At 38.9% G+C, this 21,227-nt stretch overlaps 1 protein-coding gene across 1 annotated transcript in view; it reads right to left on the reverse strand.

The window, feature by feature from the left end:
- Positions 1-7,638: 7,638 nt before the first annotated feature.
- Positions 7,639-21,227, reverse strand: part of DOK6 (docking protein 6) — a 399,939-nt gene continuing 386,350 nt past the window's right edge. The window contains exon 8 of the mRNA XM_032602788.1: positions 7,639-7,778. Coding sequence (XP_032458679.1) covers positions 7,639-7,778 — 140 coding nt within the window. The remainder of the gene's footprint in view (positions 7,779-21,227) is intronic.

The raw sequence follows: 21,227 nt of genomic DNA on the forward strand, positions 1-21,227 counted from the left end.
ATAAGTGAAGGAACAATGGACACTTTGAAGGTTAGCAGCATATGATTTGCCAGAATTCTGTTTCATTACATAGTTAGAGTTCATCATTCAATAAGAGAAATTAAGGAAATCATATAATATTACAGTGCCAACAATATTCAACAACTCTTGAGTAAAAACCATCAAGTTACATGTTCAAAGTCTCAGTCATGCAAAGTTGTCGTGTAAAGTAGTAGTTTTGAACGGCTTTACCTTTTTTTAAGTGATGGGGGAAACTTAATCTTGCAGAGTATAAATTTTCCTCCTGGTAGCAATATCATTTGTAAATTTCTTAGAATTATGAGTAAGACATGAATAAGTTTTATCTATTAAGGATTGAGATACAGAAACTATGAATTCAGAAAAAGGTAATTCTTGAACTATGCATTTCATGTATTTTACCAAGGGGGAAAATCACACAGACAGATTTTAAAATACTTTAATTTCCTAATTTTATTATTGCCACGTTATAATAATATTTTCTGTTCTGCCAGAAATTCACATTTAGTTTCCAGGGACAGCTATTTCTTTGCATTCCCTTCCCAAAGGTGGCCCAATGAGTATTTAAGTCCAGACGTCCCCGAACTATTATTTATTTGGGATAGATTGTGATTAAAAATAAAGAATGTCAAATCACATATTTTCCAATAGAAGCAAATTTGCAATGGGTATTTTAATTCTTAACAGGGGCCTAGCATCCAAAGTTATTTTTATCAAAGTACTCATAAACAATAAATTTAATCAATGACAATTTACATTTGTTTACAATGTACAGTATAAGACTTCACAAAGTACATATAAATTAATTTAAAAGAATTTGTGGAAAGTAGACATACAGCACATAATTTTAATATATTTTGAAGATTCACAGGGATAAGGATTTTCCAAGATGGGATAATTCTGTGTGGACCTAGGAAAAAGAGCATTACAGTGGAATATATAGTGTAGGTAAATAGTCAAAAGTGTGTGTGTGTGTGTGTGTTAGGGCTTGTGTGGAGAGAGTAACTGAGGCCCCTGCAGACCCTGGGAGGTCTCCTGTCATCTTCAGTAAAGGTGATTCTGGCTTTCATGTTCACTTATTGTCAAGGGGTAGGCTGATTTGTTGCTGTGATTTATGCAGTGCTTACTGTAACAAAAATTATAGTGTCTTATACTGGGAAAGAATCTTCTACTTCAGGTCATCACAAAAATTTGGAGTTCCATCTCCCCCAACTCCACCCACTTATATATATATATTTTCTTTTAGATAAGAAAAAGCATTGTTCTTTGAATTATGCAATATATATGTAAATCTCAATTTTATTGATCAAATTATTTCATATTGACCTATATCATATTAACTTCTGATTCATACTTAATATCAAGATACTTCTGTCATTTTCTTCTTCATTTTCCCTGCCTTTCAGCCTCAAAGAGTTAATGATATTGAAACGCCATAAAAACCCTCTCATAACTCATAATGTTTTCTTTGAGAGAAATCATGTGGTGACTTAAAAAAAATTTTTTTTTAAATCATCATCTCAATTTTCTTTTTCTCCTTAATTTGGGTTTTTAAATTTCTGATTCCTGAAAATAAGCGACTTACGAGGCTGTGGATCACTTGAATGTTAAGATAACAATCAAATTCCAACATGAACACAACTACGGGGACAGTGTGGAGACCTTGCTCCATTTGACCCATGATTCTGTGTCTACAAAAAGGATTGATTTTATGTTCTCTTTAAGTCTAAAGTTGTCCTAAAATCAGGGAGCAGACTGAGGAAGTTAACTGCATCAACTACTAAACTTCCCAAAATAACTATTAGAAAATTTTAATCCACTCATTCTTAAAACCAGAATATGGCATATGGACTAGGGTAGCAGACATAGAAGATGAGGTAAAATAAAAACTTATTAAGCTGAATTATTAGAAGGAAGTTGGTATATTTCAATTAAAAATGTATTTTTCCTCTCCTTTAAATCTTAACAAGACGTTAAAATCTTCAACTGGGAAAAATGTACTAAAATCACAAGTAAAATGTGGTTTTCATATTTTTTAGTGATTTTAACTTATTTATTTATCTAAAGTTAATTTAAATAATTGTCTACTGAAGTGTGTAAGAAAAACCTTGATGTGTAAGGTATTTTAATGTAAAAAATGCCATTCCCCAAATTTCAATTGAAAAGGAAAGCTTTTTGAGTTCACATGAAAAAAAATGTAGCTTGGATATTATTATCTAAGTTGCGACAAATGGCATAAATAATTAAACGAAAGTGCTACAGAATGATAAAAATCCTCAAGATAATAATCACAATTATAATATGATAAACTAGCAGGAATACAAAACATAGACATCTACTTAATTTTTTTATAGTTGTTCAACTATCGCTTCAGGATAAATAAATTTGAATTTCCAACAAAGAACTCGAAGACAGTGTAGGAGTAATAAAACTTATCCTAATCATTCATGACCTACAACCAGTCTAATGAATTGCCTTATCAAGCCTTTCTATTGATATAGTGGTGATGAACCCAGGAAGAGTGAGGAACATCTAAAAAATTGGAAGAAACCCTTAAATGTACAAGGGCCTATTTATTTAGAGGCCATGTGGTATTTCTCGCTCCCACCATGCCTAACTGGGAGATGACACGGAGTCAAGGAAACATTCCTGGATTAGAAGCCTGGAATGAGGCAAAACTATTCCTCACCATTTTCTTTGCCTTTGAATAAATTACAATACCCACGGGTTTTGGTTTTCTCCTGAGCAGAACATAAAGCGGAAATTTTCTTCTACGTGATTGCTTTCAGAGCTAGCTAGCATTCCATCTATTTAGAAAATGTGTCCAACATCTCATGATACTTCCCCGAGAAGTATCTATGAACTATCCCATGCCTCACCTAGTTGTAATAATTGTAGAAATGATACAACAAAGATTTACAATCTCGAGTAAAAAAGGAAGCATTTGTGGTCGTTTCAGAGAAGAAAAGTGGGTGAATCTTTTGAATACATTGATAGAGAATTCACATGTGAGGCTGTTGACCTCTTATTTAGTCCCCAGCCAGTGTCACAGCTAATACATCGTGTTGAAACTCAAATGAGGTTGACCATACGAAACTGATGCTCATGTCACTGAAGAGACATTTAACCATGGGTGTTTTGTGATGATACATTCTTTTGTGTGCAATAATTTTCACTAAACTGAAGGAAGCATACTTGATATGTGTTGTCTTTCTGTGGTAACTTCAAAACCTGATACAACCTATGTCTTCTTTCAATTGCATACTTAGTACGAGGTGAAACTAGTAAAGAAGGCCATGTCTGTGACATAGAACTGAGGTCAGAATATGAAGACAGCAGAGTCCCAGTGTAACACTGGACACTTCATTGGATTTTTTGTAATTTTATCTAAACTGTTGCCCTAATGACTAGTCCCCCTCCTCTTGCTCTACCCCCTCCATGGGAAATTGCACTCCATACATTTCATAGGCTAGAAGTTCATTTGTGTGGTGTATCACCTACTATAATTATTAACACATGTCTAGTGGCAAAGTTCTATCTATTTTGAGAAGGCCAAGTTTCTGGGATTATAAAGTATAGTTAATGATTGATAAAGCAGTTTGAAATTGCAAGGTATTGACAGACATGATAGATTTGGAGAAAATGTGTAATTTTCACTTTGAGCAGTTTTTAGTATAATGTTTGCTATAAAACACAAAGTGTTAAAGGCCTAAGCTCAGCCCCACTGAGTGTATACTGCCCATTTATTGTGCTGTATGTATTGTAAAAATCAAATCTGGACTACAGTGTTTTTACAAGAATATAATTTTCTTAGCTTGTTTTCACTGTAGCATTAATGGTCCATTTTAGTAAGTGGCTCAAATAATCAAGGGAGTAGTGTAATCGTGCTTTTTTACAGAGTTTTCTGAGATATTGGCCAAAGAATGAGGGGCAGACATCAATTTTTATGATGTTTTTAATATCTACTATAAAGATACCACATGCAATAAATTGGATTTATAGAAACTACTAACAGTGTAAAGTTATTTATCAGTCCACTGCTTCTATACTGGACAGAAAGAATAAGTGGTTAACCATTTTATAGGTGATAAATTATTTTCAAACATAATTGCCCAATGAAGACAGAGGAAAATTGTACAAGATACAAGGACTAAGTACTATAGTTACTACTTGTTGGAAAAGGTGAGGTTTACTTTTAATAAATACGTTTCACTTTATTTCACATGCTCTATCAAACCGCATCTTCCTTAATGTATAAGGAAATATATATTTCTTATTTCATTAAGTTCAAATTGTGGCAGTGGCCAAAACCTATTGATCCATAAATATTTATTGCATAAACAAATTAGTTCTGAGTGCTAATCATCATCATTGTTTGATGACTAAGAGAAAGAAGTGTTTTCTTTTCCCTCCCACCAGAATAGTAAACAATTGGGTCAAAGTTATTTTGTACTTTTCTACATAAATATAATGTCACGTGTACAACAATTAATATTAGAACAAAAAATTGGGGACATAAAAAATAAATCCCTTCAGGTAGTCTTTCCATGAAATGTGTACGTCTTCCAGGCTTTCTCTGCTCTCAGAAGATCCTTTATGACTTGTGTCGGGTTCCTTGACCACTGCCTTCTTCCAACCTGATACGGAAACTGTGACCATCTTCGTCCGCCGGTCTAACTCTGGATGGAAAGCTGACTGAGTCAGTTTCAGAAGGAGCCGAAGGATGTCTTTGGTTCATAGCAGTCACTCCCTCACAATGAAAAAGTCACATGTATATTAAAGAAGAACACAATTTCTGAAGGGAGAAAAATGCTTGCAAAGCATAGAGGCATCTTCAGTCAAAAACCTACAAGCTCGAGTGAGTTGGATACACGCCTATGACCACTCTACTTACTCCACTGGTGCTGGCTTTATGACCTTCCAGCAGACCGGTTCAGTAAGTTTTCATCTTTGGTTTTTGCAGAATATTTATCTGCTTGTCACTGATTACAGCGTGCATTGCCTTATGCCGAGTATCTTAGGTTAATGTAAATTCTCCTATCTGGTCATTTAGCAATTTTGACTTAGCTGCAATTTTAAGTATAGTTAGAGGAGTATGCTAGAATAAATCTCCAAAAATTTATCATGAAATCTTTTACAGAATAATTCTCATTGTGATGAGATTGGGTTAAGGACATGGGAAGGAAATTTCTCTCTGACTCTTTTTTATGACATTATTTTCTGAATGAACCGGCCCAAGGTTATGCCTGATCTTTGGGACCCCCCCCTCAGTTACACTCACTGGTAATGATCACAAGCAAACAGTGTTCTGGAAACTACTTCATGCAGGAATCGTGTCTCCCACCAAACAGACACGAGCAGACTCGTCTAATTAGCAGAATCCCCCCGGACCCGCTGTCTGTGCTTCTGGCACATTAATAAAGCTGAGACATATACCAGGACCCCTGAGGATCTGTCCCCCTAAGTTCCATGTAGAAACTTGTGGTCTGTAAGCAACAACTCGACCGAGTGAGCCACGAGAGGCTTGCTTTGAGCGTGGCACCACTGGGAGCTGTGCTCAAATGGTCTCAGCTGGGAGTTGCTCTGGTGTGTTTCACTAGCGGCATTTCAAAAGCAAACGCCATGTGCTAAAGTAATTCAGAGGTGTTCAACCCTGAAGGCTGGGATTTCAGGGAAGGCTGTATCATCGTCAGGAACCAGTCATCCGCTATTCTGCTGTGTCAGCAACATTCACAGTGCAGAGCATTTGAGTAATTTTCTTTTTATCCCTGAAAGCTTAGGATAATTATTTTTCACAGCCACATTAACTCTTATGATTAGCATCTTGAGGGCATTTTCAGACTTATCTGAGATGTGGAAAATCTAGGCAGTTGATATAAGTGCAAATTTATCACGGAGGGACTGAATACCTCTTTTACCACTAGTAACTCTCCACAATGAATTGTGACTCTGCATTCAAGCTATGGACATGGATGAAAAAAAAGCCTTATCACAGATCAGCAAAAAAGGTACCCTTTCAACAGACTAACTTTGAAAGCTTAAAAAAATTTTGATATTGAAAAAAAAAATCAGGTTTTCATCTTACATGACCTGGGCTTGCTGTTCTTTAAATCCACCTTTGGAGTATTTATGAGCTGACCATCTTAGGCACGTGGCATCAGATAATTCGGGCAGAATGATTTTTATTTTTACTTGAGTAAACTCCAAAACTAAGGGCAAAAATATCTATGTTGACCCAAATTAGCCAAACTTCCCCAGTTCACGTGGAAATCACCACGTCCCTTTAAATCTAGTAGGTTTGTCATTAGTCTCAGGAATGAAAAAAACTTTTTTTTGGGGGGGGGTCTATTTTCTCTTATAATCCCAGCCAACCCATATCCAATAAAAGGAAAGTAAAGCCCAGCCAATTCTGGTTACACAGTAAATTACAAGCCCCTGATGGCTCTCTGGGAACAGCATCTGTGACACATAAAATGATACCTACAGTCCTGTCCCTATTGTTGGTCTCCTGACTGCAAAATGTCTGATTTCATTTAAAGTGTACTTTTATCTCTTTCTTAAACAGATTGTCATTTACAGTCCTTCTTTTCCTTGAGGTTAAATGAAAGCCAATCGAGGATCACACCCAATCTTCCCCACGTAGCTCAGAGGGGTCCAAAGGGAGAAACATCGTCACCAACAAGGGATTACTGAACAGAAAGACAGTGCAGTGACGTGACGTGCAGGACAGCCAGACTGGTTCCTTCGCTTTCAAAGTTGTCCCCCTTTTCACATCGTCACCTATGTTTCTCACAGGAGCAGACATGACTACATAAATACTTTGCTAATAAGAAGCCTTTTTTTTTTTTTACAGCACTATTTTAAAAATAGCTATTCAACATAACAACCTTAATTTTAATGCACCAAATAACAGTTTTCAACAATTTAAGTGAGCATATGCTGTCACTCTCAGCACACATTGATATATACTTGTTAGATATAGATGGATACAGCAATATCCATATCCATATTTGTCTACAGACACACACACAACACACACACACAGAGCACACACACAGAATAGAGCTACAAGGCCCTGCTTAAGAGTGTGTTCTAAATTTCGTGGGCGTGTTCCCTTGTCACTGGGCTTATTTATATGGAAAGTTGTGATGCCATTTGTAGAGCTTAGTGGATTTGTCCCTGTCGAAACCCTCCAAGCCACAGAACTTGTGGTGGGTCACCTTTCTGTCTAAGGACAGACCTCTCCTCAGGTGGGAGGACTGAGCCAGGAGGACAGGGGCAATGCCTTCACCCAGGTATAGTCCAGCGTGGGCGACTTCTCACCCTGCCCAGGCTTCTGCTACTGTCAGACTCAAAGGATTTTGTTTAAATGACTGTTCAGAAGATTTGGATTCTATTTTTGTAAAACATAGACTCCCCCGCAAGAAACTCAATAAATAAAGGACTTAGCCACAGAATCAAGGAAGCAGAACTCCAGTTTTTAACCTTCCACTGGGAGCGGGGATAGACCCGACCCATTTCAATGTTCCCTGCAATTGGTCCTCCGCGAGGCAGAGGGCGTGATGGCCCCCAGGCAGGTCCGGACAGACTGTCTCTCTGGTCTCAGCATCTCTCTGGGTGTCATTGGATGAGGCTGGAGCTGTAGCTGAAGCCGTAGCTGCTGGACCGGGACAAGGACGGCTGTGTCTCTTCGCTCTGCTCCGAGGCGTAGCTGGGAAACGTCTGTGCGCGTGACATCTTCGAGGACCCAAACCCGTGACCTGGAGAGGCAAAAAGGAAGGAGAGCTGTACCAAGAAACTGACTCCGAAAAGCGCGAGGTGAGTAGGTAAAAATGGAGAAACGGCGCCTGGTTCCTTGGTGAGTTAAAAATGTATGCAGGGCTCAATAGTTTCCTTAGTGTGTCTTCTCAAAAATTCTGGATGCCAGAGAGCTAGGGATCTCAGACTTGTACTCTACTTCAACCTTTGGAACAAAAGCACAAAAAGCTTTTCCAAAAAAAAAAAAAAAAAAGCTGTTTTTGCCGGAGAGCCTGTAAGCGCTTTCTTTTCTTTGAGACTCACTTTTCAGCGTACAGAAGCAAATGACATACTTATAAAAACCTTTTGAGCAGGCAGACTACACTTTATCCTAACCCGTCGCCATCAATTATCAGGAAGAAGCTTTCACAATGATTGCGTTTCAGGCCCTGGCTTCGCCTGGCGGGTTTGTGAGTAACTGAGCCCGCTTCGTGATATGGTTAACCCAAACGATAAACCTTCATGGTTACTAAAATGGCCTCAAAGTTAAGTCTTATAGGAAATTTATTTCTGTGATTTTATAATTCAGATGCACCCCTGCGATGAGAAATTTGTTTAATGCAAAATCCAGAAATGATTACTGGAAAACTAGCAGAATGCTAACAACGTAGGGAGAAAGGATGCGTTCTAGGGCTTCAGGTGAACTTCCCAGGGGTCTCCCCATCCTTCTCAATCAGTCAGTAATTGTTCTTCACACGTGAGAATGATTATCTAATGGATGAGCTCAGTGGGGAGAGAAGAAAAACTAGATACAGTGTGTTCTGGCCTCTCGGAGCTATTTCACTCAAAGCAAGAGACTATTGAGTTTGGTGTATATGTTTTCTCGTCTCTGTGGTGAGGAATCCAGGGAAGATGATTAACACAGAAACATCAAACATCTCATCAGGCTCCTCAGGTGGGGCTGGCGTTCGCAAGGTCATGCACTAAGCCAGTTTTCATCGTCAGGTGTGTTTGGTGACTCGGAATCTGTCCGGGTCGAGTCTGAAGCTTGGGATCCAGGGAGGAAATGCAAATGCATTGGGCAATAAAAAGGTAATTAAAGCGGTAGAACCTCAGTGCTAAAAAGTCGTGAGAGCAAACTCTTGCTTTCGAGATAAAAATCATGTTAGTTTCACTGTTGGCCTGGTTCTCTTGTTAAGACTCAGCGGCAGGTCAGGGAGGAGAGGCCGTCCCGTCTGCTCCTGCGCTTCTGCCACCCAGCCTCCTGCTTCTGAGTTTCCAGACCTTTCTGCTCCCTTCCCTCCCTCTCCCAGGGTCCAGAAACCCCATTGCCTTTCCGTGCTCCTTCAGGCCTGAGGGGGGCAGGGCTGCCTTGCCGTTGCCATCTCTCACATCTCCTTACTGATTCAGTAATTGGACCGACAGCTGATTCAAGGGTCCAATTGAATTCCATCATCAAATTCTCATAAAATCTCAGCTAAGTGTGTCTTCTCTTTGCTATAGGACCCTGAGGAGGCAATGAGGAAGACGAAGCTGGGGGTAGGCAGGAGGGTTCGGCCGTTAGAGGCGAGATCAGCTTGGGGACTTAGGAGTTAGAGCTCCGGGCACACGTGCTGCCCCTCTGGCGAACTCGTTGTAACTGATCTTGAGAGACTTACTTGGTCTCTGGGTTTCGCAGTTTCCTTATCTGCGCGTTCTGGATGACAATAATGGTATAATATGGTGCTTTTGAGTATTAAATCAATGTGTATCAATTAAATTCATACATGTTAAATGCATCCCCACAGCAAGAGACAGATGCCATGAGGGACTCTCTCCAGCACGGCCATCCATAGGGGGCAGTCCATGAAGGCTTCCCTGAGGAGGTGGCCTTTTGACATGATGCTTATACGACAAGGTTGTGATACACTAATCCGATATGGGGAACATCACTTAAAATTTTAACAGTTTGCCTCCTTATCTCACCATTGACTTGCTGGATGATAGTTCAGTTCCCGTAAGAGGAGAGACTGGCGTTCATGAGCACAAACCAGTTGGAAATACTAACATTAAGACCATGTTCCTGGCCTGGGTTTTATCCTGTCATTTAAAAAAATGTTACAAATATCTGAAAGAGAGCAATGCGGCGAGAGCACACCTTTAATTCACATTACTTGTGGTCTAAAGGCTAAGGTTTAAGTCGTGAATATGGAAGAGTCCTTGCCTATGCACACAGAATCTAGAATCTTGGGGGTAGAACTTCAATCATGCAACTAAAATTTGCCAAGCATCTACTAAAATAATTCAGGACTCCACAGGGAAGACAAAGTAATGAAAGCCATGGTTCGTGAGTTTCCAGAGTTCACAAGCTGCTTTGGGAATGGTCATCAGACAAGGATAGATAACAGTAAACATCAGATGAAGGGTCCGCACAGCCAGTGCTGTATGGGATCGGAGCAGGACGCCAGCGGAGCTTAGAACTGGTTACAGAACTGTACACTTCAACGATCACCAGAGACCTCTGCTCCACGGAGTGTGTACACACCACCACCAAAGACTCTGAAATTGCTGAGTCCAAAATCCAGCTCTACCATCCCTTTCTGAGCCTCATTTTTTTTGCATGGAAAGAACATACTTTCCTAAGGTATTTTGAGGGTTAAACAAAACAACATACAGGAAGACACCTGGGATGGTAGGTACCTAATAAACGTTAGTTTTTATCCCTTCTTTCTATGCTGAATGTGTCCACACTCTTGTCCATTTTCTTGTTCAGTGTCTATGCTTTGTGTACCCTCGCAGTACGCTGTTCTCACTGTGACAGGTTTGGAATATTATTTTCCTTCAAGGTCATCTTGAAGATTTCTTCATCTCCTCTACAAACAATTTCTAGTCTAATCGGAGATGAAATGATGTTTTTTCTTACCACAACCATTTCTTTACAGACAGTTCACAAATGATGCTGTTTCTGCTTATCACAAAAATAACATACCTCAATCAGAGCTGAACATATGAAGGCTTAATAAGTGCTGTTTGATTTTGGCAACAATGAGTATGAGAACAAAAGAGAGAAGTAATTAATCACTTTCTCAACATTTATTTGAATTGTGCCCTTAGGCACCGTTGATGAAAACAAAACAAAACAAATCAACTTTGTGGCTTAAATTAAAAACTTGCTGGACTAGACCTGTTCATTCCACTCAACAGAGACCCTATTTAAATCCTTCCTAAACTTTCCCCTCCGGACCATCCCCTGAAAGACAGACTCTGGGCATCTGGGTGATGCTGCAATTTAAAAGTCACAAATTTGTTCATAGCCATCAGTCTATCTTAAAAGTCCTTTTGAATTTTCATTTCTACTCCATTGTATATTCATGTCTGTTTTAATAGAAAATAATATTTTCTACCCATATATTCGGGTAACATGGGAGAGAAACATATCATATTTACCTGGTGGTTTGAAGTATACTCTGAAATGACACTTCATACCATCCCCTACCCCCTTCCCTCCATGGCAAGTATATGAGCCCCAGATGGAGAAACATGGGTCCACTCCAAAAGGAAGGACATATGTTGGACACAGAGGCATTTAAGACATTTGTTTATTCTAACAAAATTACATGACTTCTCCTGGAAACTGAAGAGTACCACGTGACAAGAAAGGTGAAGTGACTCTAGCCATAGAAGGAAAACTTCCTGCCGCATCATGAAAGATTCAAACCAGGAATAAACTAGATGGAACACAATGCAGTAGAAAATCACTACCAAGTCGGGATGCAGGACTAGAGATTCACATCACACCTAGGAGCAAAAGTGAGGAATGGCAGGCTCTTGTAGATATCTTCTCTTTCCTGAGGGATAAAGCAGTACTTTACTGCCTGGTACAGTTACCACTGCTCATCCTCTTTCTGCCAGCTTCTAGTTTTCCATACTTACTAACACCGATTTTATTCTTTACATAAAATATAAAGGAACTTGTTTTGGAAGGAAGTCAGAAGATTCCCAAAGCATAAAACTTGTGGTCATTAATTGGTAAGAGGCGATGCCCCAGTAATGCTACGTGCTGACGTGAATTTGTGTGTTTTATTAGTTTGTTAGAATCTGGGGGACAGGAAAGAGTGTCGTCCCTTTAAATAATAAAACAAACAAAATAAAGCAGGAAGAAACCCCAAGTAGAACAGTTGCCTCCTGAGGAAGGGAGCAGCCTGGACCAAGGCATCAGCAACAGTCAGGACTAGGTGGACACAGCGGGTGTGCTGATTCCCGAGGCTAGAAACCCCTTGTTCGGAGAGGGCAGATGGCAGATCAGGCCCGGATACTGGAGGAGGGAATGGAAGAATAAGTTGGGGTGCAAAGCAGAGGGCTTAAGGGCTCTCACTGCAGTGAATCTGGGGCCAGCAGGTTTTTATGGGATGTTTAAAACTTGTATGTTTACCTTGCAGCCAGGTAAAAGGTGAAACCAGACAGGAGGTGGAGGCAACAAGGGCCATCTCCAGTCTCTTAGTAAAAACCTACCATGTATTAGTCACGCTTGGAAATGCTCAGGACCTGTAGTCAGTGGCTCTTCTATAAGCTGTATTTGCATTTTCCCCAGTTCTAATTACAGTTCAAAGCGGACTATGTTTTGGTCGATCTTTGTGCTCTCCTAGGGGTGTGCTCCAGAAATGCCTGTGGGGATTCCAGGGTCCCAGGAGCTCCATGACCCTTGAATAGATTTGCTGGGGGGAATTGAGGCTCGGTTCAGTGCATCTGAACCACCGGGGAATGAAGACCATGGGTTTCAAAGCAGACAGAAAGTGATTTGGAAACGAAAAGCCATGATGGAATAACTACTGTTCATTGAGCACATATTTCTATGCTAACTACCTTAGAAATATTATTTTAAAAAATCCTCATATCAATTCTTTAAGACTGGGTAGCTTAAACAACAGATATGTATTTTCTCATAGTCCCAGAGGCCAGTCTGAGGTCAAGGTGCTGGCAGAACTCTCTCCTGGGCTGGCAGGGGGTCCTCACTGGTGCTTTTCTCTGTGTGGACTTTCCTGGGGTCTCTTCCTCTTATAAGGACACTAATCCTGTTAGATCTGGGTCCAACCCATAGGATATTATTTAACCTTAATTGCCTCCTTAAAGGCCTGATTTCCAATACAGTCATATTTGGAGTTAGGGCTCCAGCCTGTGAACTTTGGGGGACACAGTTCAGTCCGTAGTCCATTCATTTTATAATAACTAAAATTAATCAGGAGACATTAATCTGAGAAAATGTAGGTGACACCTTTTCTTTTGTTAGGGATTATTATTTTCTTGACCTTTTCTCTGGGAGGTATTTGTACTTGCTAGTGAAATTACGTAATTTGGCTTAAGATTACATAAAATGGTTAAACATGACATGTAATTTTTCATCCTTCAAATTGTCAAAAAAAGAAAAATTTTAATGGTTGTTTTATGCCACTGTTTCTGATATAAACTCAATGTGCATTGCACTAGCTTACATTCCCACTTGGAGGGTATAAGAGTACTTTGTATCTTAACATTAGATGATCTGGATATTAATTAGACTAAAAATGTTGCCAGGTTGAAGGATGAAGAATTGCATCTTATTGTTTAATTTCCTTTTGCTACATAAAGTATTTAAATTTTGTAGTCAAGTGTTAGTGTTCTGATTTTGTGTCTTGAAATAAGTCTGTCTTCATCACAAGATTATTAAAATATTTTCTTATAAGTTCTTTTTATATTTTCATAAATTTCTTTTGCTATCTTCAGCTTTTTAATTTATTGGGAATCTCTCTTGGTTCATGCCCTAAGTTAAGGATCCTGTATTGTGTGATGGTTAATTGTGCTGGCTCTGAAGGAGGACGACTTGTGTTTGAGTTCCCACTCTGTCCCTTTACTGTTCTGTCCTTCGAGTTCCTCAAGTGTAAAATGGCAATTATAATAGTTTCTACCAATAGGATCATGTGTTCAAAGAGTTATTTCATAATAGCACAGTCTAATGGTGTATTACATTAGTGTTTATACAATACAATATTAACACTAAGAGCAGGGGTACTGTATCATGGTATATGCACACGAGCGTGCGAGCACTACACACACACAGCCCACTAGTTCATTTAATCTTCACAACCTGCTACTGAAGTAGAAACAAAGCATTTGCAATAGTGCCTGGCATTGATCCTTTGTTATGAGGTTCAAAATGATGTGTCATGGTGTTAGTATTTTTCCAAATACTTTATGAGATTTTATTTTTCAATCAGGGAACCAAGGTGTCTCATTTCTGGGAAATACTTCTGGATTATTATTATAATTTTTGTTAATTATTTCCCTTCCACCATTTTTCTCTGCTCTCTTTCTCCCACTTCTGTTCTCTTTCTCTAACCATCTATTATTTATATGTTCCAGTGCTGTTCTGATCTTATAATTTTCCAATCTTTTTTATTTTCACTCTCTTTTTTGCTGCTTTATTTTGTGGGAGATTTGAGGTTTGCTTAACCTTCTCTTCCAAGCTTACTAAATTATAAAAAAGATTTTACTGTTCTAATTTTAATTTGCAAAAGCTTTCTTTTCCCTTTTCCTTTCCCTCTCTTGTTCTCCTTTCTTTAATATACATTCATACATTTATTGTTATTAATAATGGCACTTTCACCCCTAAAACTATGGACCTTTTTTGCTTGTTTCATAAATGGACATCTAAGTATCCTTTACTCATATCTTTAAAAATTAGAAATGTTTGAATGGGAAAATGCGTATTATTTAATTCTGTGTAGTACCCAGCCTCCAGTTATAAAGAGCCTGGTGGGTTAGCAGCTGCATTCTAATACTGAAAAATATTGAACACAATATAGTTTATAATACTTTAATTTGTTTTAAAGATGGTTTAATTTGATTCATACAGAATTACATTTTTAATACCCATTTCATAAATTCTCTGGACTAAAAATAGCCTTCTATCTATTATTCTGGTTGATGTAGCATTCATTTTTTCCTGTTGCTTGCATTTCATTTCTCATGTATTTTAATTACCTATTGGGATATTAATTTACTACAACTGTGATATTAATTTTCTATAACTGATCTCTTCACAAAACTTAGCTGAACCCTTCGCTGTTAGCAGAATGCATTTGAATAGTTGTGGAAGGTATAAGCAATCTGTGGCAGCTACTAAAATGGTAAACATTAACATGGGATAATCTAAGTTGAAACTGAGTAGAGAACACATGGAATAAAAATTCATCAGTGTTGCTCAACAAGAGGAATGGGAAAATATAAAAATTCAGTTTTTTGAGGAATGGGAAAATCTCATTAAATAAAAATTCAGTTTTTTGTTTAGTTTTTGAGATATAAATTTTTCATTGCAATTTTCAAGGGTTTAGGTATAAAATTTGGAATATAATGTTAATAAAAATAAGTTATATATTGATACATCTTTGTTCCCACTTATGAATATATTATATATAGAAAGTTTTAGCAATCAAGGAACTATTCAGGATCGTGAAGTAGGGTGTGCGCAGTTCAGGTTGAGATCCCCAAAACTATAATCTGAGGTATTTTAACAAGTTTACTGAAAAGTCACGTTAATCTCCTGCAAATCAATAACAAGAATACTTTCCAGCTGATCGTCCTCAAGATGGTATCTTAGGGAGAAAGTGGAAATTTTTATTTGATATAATTCTTTTCTAAAGATTTTAAACGAATGCATAGAAACACTTTTCCAAGAGCATGGGACTTCCCTACGTAATGTATAGTTAGAGATTTGAGTTACGACAGAAATGTTCTAGAAAAAATATTGAACGTCACATAAGTTTACATAGGAGGAAGTTTGTAAAAAAGACTAAATATGAGGAAGATTGACAAAATTATTGAAAATTTACTGTCAGGTTTTCATAGAACGTAGCACAGTTTTATTCTGCGGTAGATACAAGGTTAAGCTTGCATTTAGTCTGAGGACCTCTGAAATGAGTTTAAGTGTCCAAAAATCTGCTTAGCACTCGACACGTCTGATTTCATCTCATTCTCTGTAGAACTTCACCTAGAATTTTTCCTTCTAGTAATGACTAGGTTGATTTTTCAGAGATCTGGGAAACATTCTGATAATCACAAACAAAGTTTTGTCTTAGATTTGTGAATATTTTGTTTGTCAGTATAAGACCACAGTGCCCAAATGGTCATGGCTTTCAGACTCTGTGTCTCACCATCAGGAATTAGGCCCTCGTGATGCTAACGATTAGAGAGAAGATTCCAGATGGTGAGTTGCAGCAGATGAGATATGGACGTGGGGAGGGGACACACCCTGGAGAGTCCGTTATATCTTATGAAGCCAATTGGATACTTTTTTAATGGATGATAGAAAACTTTTGAATGATTTAAAGATGAGTGATTGGATCGGATTTGCGGTTCAAAAGCTCGCTCATTCAGTGAGACGACAGAGGAGCTGTAATCAATCTTTTCCCACCATCACACATCTGATAGATTAAATTTAGCCCCAGATAGAACAATTTCTCACAGAAGGCAGTGCAAAGAGAAAAAGAAGCCTCTGGTTTTCTGTGCATTTCCTAGGGTTTACTTATAATTCTTCCTGATTTTCTCCAACTCATCCACATTCTTCCAGGTCCAGTGGGAGCGTTGGAAACTGCCGGTACCGACCTAGAGAAGAATTAGGCCAGAATGGTTGGGTGTGGTGAGGAGTTGAGGACATTCATTGTCATTGAGAAAGACCTACAAATATTTCTTACTATAGTTAAATTCAATACTCTGCGTTCTCATTATACAATCAATAAACTGCAGTAATTTCAGAACCTGGAAATCTGAAGCCTAGATAGTTTCTGGCTAGTAGCACTTCCTGGAAAGTCGAGATTGCAGTGTCTGTATTGGTATTGAAAATATCCAGATAAATAGAGAATCTGAGATTCGTGAAAATGGAGTCCAGGAGTACAGGACAAAGGACGTGTTCTGTGGACATTTCTTCTGTTTTATGAGAAACTGCTGCGAAAAATCCAAATTACTTTTCTAGGCAGGTTGAGGAATCCTTATTAGGCATTTTATCACCGTTGTACCCAGAGACAGCAGTGAAAATCATTTTAACCGCTGGTTAGCTTTTAATTTTTAATTAGTTATCTTTATTTTATTTTTACTCTGTGAGAGATTGAAATATATTTTCATCAGTTATTGTTTAATATTAAGTACTAATGTCTAAAGGCTAGAAAATGTTTGTAGAATTATTGCCATTTTACAACGTCACGTTACCTGTCATGATTTCACTGAAAACAGGCCAGGACAGGGAAGGGTTGAGAGCACAGGCTCTAAGGCGTGTCCTAGCCTCACCAGGTGACCTTGGGTGGGATGCAATCATACATCAAGTATCCGAGTGCTTGACTCATGGTATTAGCGGTCATTAATACTGAGCAGTAACAGTGTACCAGGAAGTGTCAGATGTTTCACTTACGTTGATTTACTTAATCCACCTGGCAGCCCTATAGGATCAGTCCCCTTACACTCTCTCTCCTGGGTGCGCAGACACCAGTGTTGGAATCCAGGCTGCTGCCTTGAAACTCTTCACTCACCCCAGAAGGTTAAGGCTACCCCGCGGTCAGCACAACAGAGAAAAGGGCGTGATTTGGCAAACAAAATCATATTTTAGAGGCAAGGGAGCAAGCAGGCCTCATAACTTTTTTTTCTTTTAATTCCCTCAGTTATATTGATTTTCAGAAGAGCACAGGATAATCTGAATTAACTTTATTTCATGTTACTTGACTGTGAGAACATGAATATTCACTGTTTTTTCCAAGAGTCTTTATTTCTTTATATGTTTTACTTTGATTTTATAATTGTGAAAGTCAGAAATGTTAGTTTCTATCGCTTATTTTTTTAAATATTTAACAATCACTTAATAGAATAAAAGGCTAAATCTTAGGAAGTTGTGGTCAGTAATCCATCTGGATTGTTCTTGGATTATGTCCATGACAGTGAGTTGGCCAGTGTTACCAAATTCACTCAATTTCACTACTGCTGTAGCGCGTAATATTTTTATGGAAACCGTTTATGTTTACATAATTAATAACATTGACTCAAATTGGTAAATCATATAAAAATTAACATTTCCTAATTAACTAAGTCAAAGACAGAAAAGCTTTATGTTTCCTTGAGTCTTTATGCCTCTACATAAGTCTCTAATTCTATCAAATTTTAAAAATTTCTAGTACTGGGAAATTTGGCCAGCTCTCTAAGGAAACATATTAGTTTATATTCTTTCCTACACTATATATAAAAATAAATTACAAAGACCTTGAAAAGCCAGTGAAAAAATAAGCATTAAAAACCACTAGAAAGAAATCTAGGAAAGTAGTTCGAATTGGGAGATAGGTATGAAAGCAGCTGAAGTTAAAATAAAGGGTCATTTGTCAGTTTTTGACACCAAGTCGAAAAGAATCAAATTCTGGGTTTTAACTCCTCTAAAGCTGGACAACATTCAGTCCTGTGGAGCCTCAATTTTAATATGACCCTGTCAGGAAAGTGTTTATTAGCTACCGTTTACATGTTAGAGAACATTTCAGCCTGGATTGATTCACTGAGGGGTCATGACAGTGGTGGTGAGTGGGCTTGAAGTGGTCAGAAAACTATTTTTGTTAAAAATTTTAAAGGAAATTATATTTTTACTTAAGACAAGGCTGCCCAATGTGAGTACATTTTCTTCGTGCTTTGGTTGGATGTATCATATATATAGACATATGAATACACACATATATACACACACGTGCATATGTATATACACACATACGTATACATATATTTCAGGCTGGTAGTACTATCATCTAATGATTACAACTTTTGATCTTCAGTCATATGTATTTTATTAAAACATTTTTTTTTTGGTAGACAAGTCGTTCCAAACATAAATCCAATGAAATGATAATGAAAGAATCTCTCAGTGAAGATGAGTGTAACAACTAAGACAAAGAACAGGCATCTCTCAGGAGCTAGAAGTTCGGAATTCTAGAGAAAGGACCAGGAGGGCGCTGAGAAAGGAGAGCATTTTTGCTTGACCTGAGAATTTGGTACCAGTATTATATGAATTCGGCCATAGCAAATAGGCCCTCCTGTTCCTTTCAGTCAGGAGATTAGAAATGTAATTCTCAGAAGGAAAATTGGAGAAGTTTAGCTGCGTAAGAAATGTATTCCTCTCAGTTGTGAAAGAAGTGCCTGGTAGACCAGAGATGGGACCTTGAGAACTGCTGATTCTGCCAGACTCGCAGACTTTACTAGCCTTAAGCCTTGAGCAGAGTTATAATACAGATAATTTAAATGGTTTCAGCAGGTTTAGAAACAAGACTGAGACGGCAAAATACTACACACCTTTTAGAAACTTTGTAGTGAAATTGGGGAACACAGGAAAGTTAAAGAATATAATTCAGGGTGTGATAGACTTGAGTGACAGAGTCCTGACTGTAGCTGAAGCCTGAGGTTCCTCTTTATCTGTGAAATGAGAACAGTCCTAGGGACTCCACCTGAGCAGTGGAGATGAAGTGGGAAAGTGTAACTAAACCAGTGCGGGGAGTAGATCCCAATACGTTGTAGTAATGCCTTCGTTTTGCTTCCCTTTTATTTGAAATGGGTTTCTGGATATTGTTGAATTTACTAAATAACTAGGCTCTGATAAATTGAAGAAAGAATTTATTTCTAAAAATGGAGGAGGGAAAGGTGAGTTGTCTTGGGGTTCCCGTTTGGGAAAGCCCAGCAGCTGGAGATCTGACCGCTGCAATGTTCTCTGTCACCTACAGACAAAGAATGAGAGGCTTTTAAAATGGGGAAAACCTTTGTGCCTCTTCAACTTGGCATTCATCAATTAAACAGGAGAGCATGGCCAGAAAACAAAAACTTGTCCGTTACTGACAGGTGGTATTTCAACACTGAACCCACCATTCTTCCCTGCCCGATTTCCTGTCCTCCTGTACTTACTATTTCAGTGAATGGCACCCATCAACCCAGCCCAGGTCAGAGGACTGTGAGCCATCCTGGTCTCCGTGCTTTGCTGCTGTCATCTCCCCTCCTGCCATCAGCCACTAAGTCCTGCAGTTTCTACCTCTTCAAAACCTCTTGAATCCACTTATTTTCTTCATGCTCCCTACCTCTGCCCTGAATCTCATCAGGCTTATGGCCATAGCCAGCCAGCTGGTCTTCCTGACCAGTGGTGTCCACCCCGCTGCACACCTGTTCAGGGTAAATGCAAACTCTCCCGCATGGTACTTAAGTACTTAAGGTTCTCAGTGGTGGTGACAAGGGTATAATTTGTGGGTTCTTTACTCGACCCTCATGTACAAAATCCATCAGTTCCACTCCTCTCCAGTAAAAAATCCATGTAAAAACATTGCTTTGCTTACAAATACGGTTTCAAGACAAATCCTCCAGGGCTTCCTTTTAACCACATTGTTACCCTTAAACTCTTTCCTATATATGTGTATAAATATATTGGAACTGCCCCTAAGGACTCTGACTTGAACTGTGCTCACTTCTCCAGCTCCAGCTTTTTCCAGCCTTCACCTCCACGTCTGCTTTCACGGCCTCTTTCTAAAGGACACACAGTTCCCAGCTAAAGAGGCTCCCTGACCCATGGCATGGGCTTCTTTCTCTGCTTGGAATGTCCACCCTCACACTCCATTGTGCTCAGCTCTTTCAGGCTAATTCCTGTTTTTCTTGAAGAATCCATCTTGGAAGCCTGGCACCATCTCACCCAGCCTGAGTCTGCTGTGCTTTTTTTTCATTTTTATCTTGTTTATTTTCGGCGGCGTTGGGTGTTTGTTGCTGCACGCAGGCTTTCTCTAGTTGCGGCGAGCGGGGGCTACTCTTCGTTGTGGTGCGCGGGCTTCTCATTGTGGAGCACGGGCTCCAGGCGCGCGGGCTCAGTAGTTGTGGCTCACGGGCTCTAGAGCGCAGGCTCAGTAGCTGTGGTGCACGGGCTTAGTTGCTCCGCGGCACGTGGGATCTTCCTGGACTAGGGCTTGAACCCCTGTCACCTGCATTGGCAGGCGGATTCTTAACCACTGTGCCACCAGGGAAGCCCCTGCTACACTTTCTTAGCACCTCCTATATACCTCTTGCTCATCTCTTAACGCGGCACCTTGGTGTCTCTTCTGTGAGCTTTTACCCTGAACTTGAGGAAAGGAAGCTTATTTACCTTTGTCTTTGGAACCTTGTAAAATGCCAGGCTCACAGCAGGAACTCAGTAAATATTAATGAATAAAACTATGAAAAATGCACGCAGCAGCTCACTCTGTGCAAATAGGAGCTAGAGAGAGGGACCGATATCTCATCGATTGCCTCGCACGTCTTTGATGGTCAGTAATTATTTTGTTGAATCAAAATAATTTAATGATGTCGCCTGGTCCTGGCTAATGGGGAAATGACAATCCTTTTTAAAATTAGAATTTTAATAACAAGGCTAAATGTGATTGTCAAATGTATGCTATAGGTATAAATAGGAGAATAAGGAAATGATTATTTTTAGC

The sequence above is a fragment of the Phocoena sinus genome, chromosome 14 (assembly GCF_008692025.1).
Source record: "Phocoena sinus isolate mPhoSin1 chromosome 14, mPhoSin1.pri, whole genome shotgun sequence".
NCBI lineage: Eukaryota > Metazoa > Chordata > Mammalia > Artiodactyla > Phocoenidae > Phocoena > Phocoena sinus.